General features: G+C 30.8%; 1 protein-coding gene across 1 annotated transcript in view; it reads left to right on the plus strand.

Moving 5' to 3' along the window:
• The first annotated feature begins 509 nt into the window (after positions 1–509).
• Positions 510–3,013, plus strand: part of LOC108550579 (WW domain-binding protein 11) — a 31,647-nt gene continuing 29,143 nt past the window's right edge. Inside the window, exon 1 of the mRNA XM_017904334.1 lies at positions 510–551. Within this exon, the coding sequence (XP_017759823.1) occupies positions 521–551 (31 nt within the window). The 5' untranslated portion in view covers positions 510–520. The remainder of the gene's footprint in view (positions 552–3,013) is intronic.

Consider the following 3,013-nt stretch of genomic DNA (forward strand, 5'->3'; position numbering starts at 1 on the left):
AACAATATTTTCCACTGCTATTAATAAGTATAATGCGATATAGAATATCAAATACACTAAATCAATTTTAATTATTTTACACGCATATTTACTTGAAGAAAAATAACACGTTAATGACTAATTTATTATTGATATTATAATTAATCAATACATGAAATGAACGTAATGCAACTCACTTTTGTGGATAAATTATTTATCCCCTACTACAAAATAATAAAATTTGAATTACAGTTATGTTACAATAATAATAAAATAAAAATTTCCTTCAAACAACACTTTTATTCAAAATTTTCTAAATTTCGTAATAATTGTTAAAAAATAAATGTAAAAGCAAAATCGGAATATAAAAATTTTGTTATTTTGAAATTTATCAAATGTAAAATGGAAAATGGAATATTTCTGTCATATTTTCATCGATTCTTCTTTCAAATCGAAATTTAATTAAATTCAGAATACGTGACTCCTTGATTTTCCAAAGGTAAATATATGTGTTCTCTTTCCTTTCAGATTCTTTAAAACGATGGATGATTTTACGTCAGCTTGTGGTAAAGGTGAGTCTGCATTACATCATACTGGCTCTGTATATCCTACTAGTAATATCATTAATCTTGTCTGCTATTATTCTAATATTCTACATTCCAAATATTCTCTCCGAACTCTTTCTCCGAAAATGCTTCGATTTTTGTATACATGAAAATCGAAATGTCTCTTTGAATAACGGCAAGTAACGCATTATCTTTACAAATTTTCCAGGAAACATTATTAAAACCTGATAACGTAAAATTAAACGTATCATTTTATTCGAATAATTTCTTAATATGGAAAAATAAATTTTAGAATTATTTATTAAATATTAGAAACACTGATTCGTATTCTACAAAAATATAAATATTTTGAGGAACTCCTTAGAAGAAGGATCTTTATATCAAAATTATATTTCGAGATATTAAAAATTGAAACTTTTCGTTTGTAAAATAGTGAGACAGATAAAAAGTCTATACAATTGATATTTATTTTTAAAACTGATATTATTCCACAATCTTCGTATATAATATAGAATAAGACTATAGTAAAAAATATTATAAAAATGGTGTTAGATAATCTGTAAAAAGATCTATCTCGACAAATGTCCTTCTTCTAAACAGCATATTAATTGTAATTTATAATATATCGTATCGTGTAAAAATAATATTAAACTAGGTAAGGTATAGATTATATACAGGATTATGTAGAAAGGGATGTTATTTAAATTTAATCCAAAACAAAAGGATGTTATTTAAATTTAATCCAAAACAAAGGGATGTTATTTAAATTTAATAAAAAACAAAGGGATGTTATTTAAATTTAATCCAAAACAAAAGGATGTTATTTCAATTTAATCCAAAACAAAGGATGTTACAGAAAGGTCATTTTTGGCATCGCCTGGAAATGAAAAATTCCTTCGGGACCTTTAAGGGCAGCCACCAAGGAACAAAAAGTTCCTTTATTACTGTGACGAGAAACAACAGAGAAGTTGTCAAAAATGATTCAAAATATGTGAAAATGAAACTGATCAAACACAGGGTGTCCCAATAACGGTAGTAAAATCGAGGAGGGGGTGATTCTACGTGAAAAAACAAATCGAAAATAAGGAATAAAATTTTTTCATTTGTAGCTTCGTTGTCGAGAAAATCGACTTTATATAATTCTATAATTCTAATTTATCTCCAGTAAAACAATTTTATTAACATAATCTAAAATATAAAATTAAAACACTCTCCTGAAACTAAAACTGAATCATTCTTCTAATCCACACAAATATTTCTACAAATTTAACTAATTCGATAAAACAATTTTAACATAACCTAAACCTAACCTAAATTATTTTCCTAAATCACACAAATCGTTCTTCAAATAATTCCAATTCGTCTTTACTAAAACAATTTTATCGTCTAACAGACGAGGTACATCTAATAACAAAATCTAACCCCGATTCAGAATATCTAATTTAGAAATTAGTTTCCAAAAGTAGGAGAATTATACGAAGATTATTATTGACGAAGGTTAGGTTAGTCCGTGAAGACGATCGTGGAAATCTGTACGATTGTTTTAATTGCAAAATGCAATTCGGCTTCTACGGTTGAGAAAAAAGGAAAAGAGAAATTGAAAAAGAAAATAAAAAAGGAATGATTCTCAAGGAGAATGAGAATGACGACGATGATCAAGCTACGAATCTGGTCAGAGTTCGAGAAGCGAAGGATCGCCCACGCACAGCCACGTATACCAGCGCGTTGTTAATTATCTGCCGCCGTTTATCAACCGGTAGAGCAGAAACTTTCCTTCGGCATTTCTCTTTCTTGCCCCTTTCATTCGCTTCTCTTCCTTCTCGCCACTTTTTTCTCATTTTTCTCCATTTTTCTCCCGTCGCCGTTTGATCACTATTTTTTCATCTCTCTGACCGTTTAGCTCGGTTTCTACGACATCCACGCGAGTCTGAATCGAATGATAGACGATGAGGAATGTAGAGCGATGACTATGACAGAGGGTTTTTGTTTCCTGCTATACCTTATGGGAGTTTCGCAGGTTTAAGTTGACGGTGTTAGGTCGTCGAAAGTCGGTGAAATAGCACGATGGTTTTGTAGTGTATCTTGTTAGTGATGGATGAAATATCAATAATAAGAACTAACGGTTATTATGAATTATTGCTATTTGCCAACTCTAAATAGTGCATGAAGAGATTCATCTATGTAAGGGGTTTTACAAAGCGAGGACTACTATGCGTAGCTGAAAAGAAGTCATCTGAGAAACTTGTAGGACCGAATCTCCACCAGCCCAATCATTCTAACATCATGGCAGAAGTAGAGTAAAACGCTTCCCTTATTGGTAGAACTGATCCCTCCCTATTAGCCCGGTCATAGAACACCATGTGACAAAGAAAGCGAACGAAGCAACGAGACAAAGTGAGACAGACGCAACAAATAGATGCAAGAGCGTAGACTCATCCCAAAAGCATATTGACTTCAGATTCTTCCGA

This window comes from Eufriesea mexicana, unplaced genomic scaffold, assembly GCF_001483705.2.
Source record: "Eufriesea mexicana isolate 0111107269 unplaced genomic scaffold, ASM148370v2 scaffold2901, whole genome shotgun sequence".
NCBI lineage: Eukaryota > Metazoa > Arthropoda > Insecta > Hymenoptera > Apidae > Eufriesea > Eufriesea mexicana.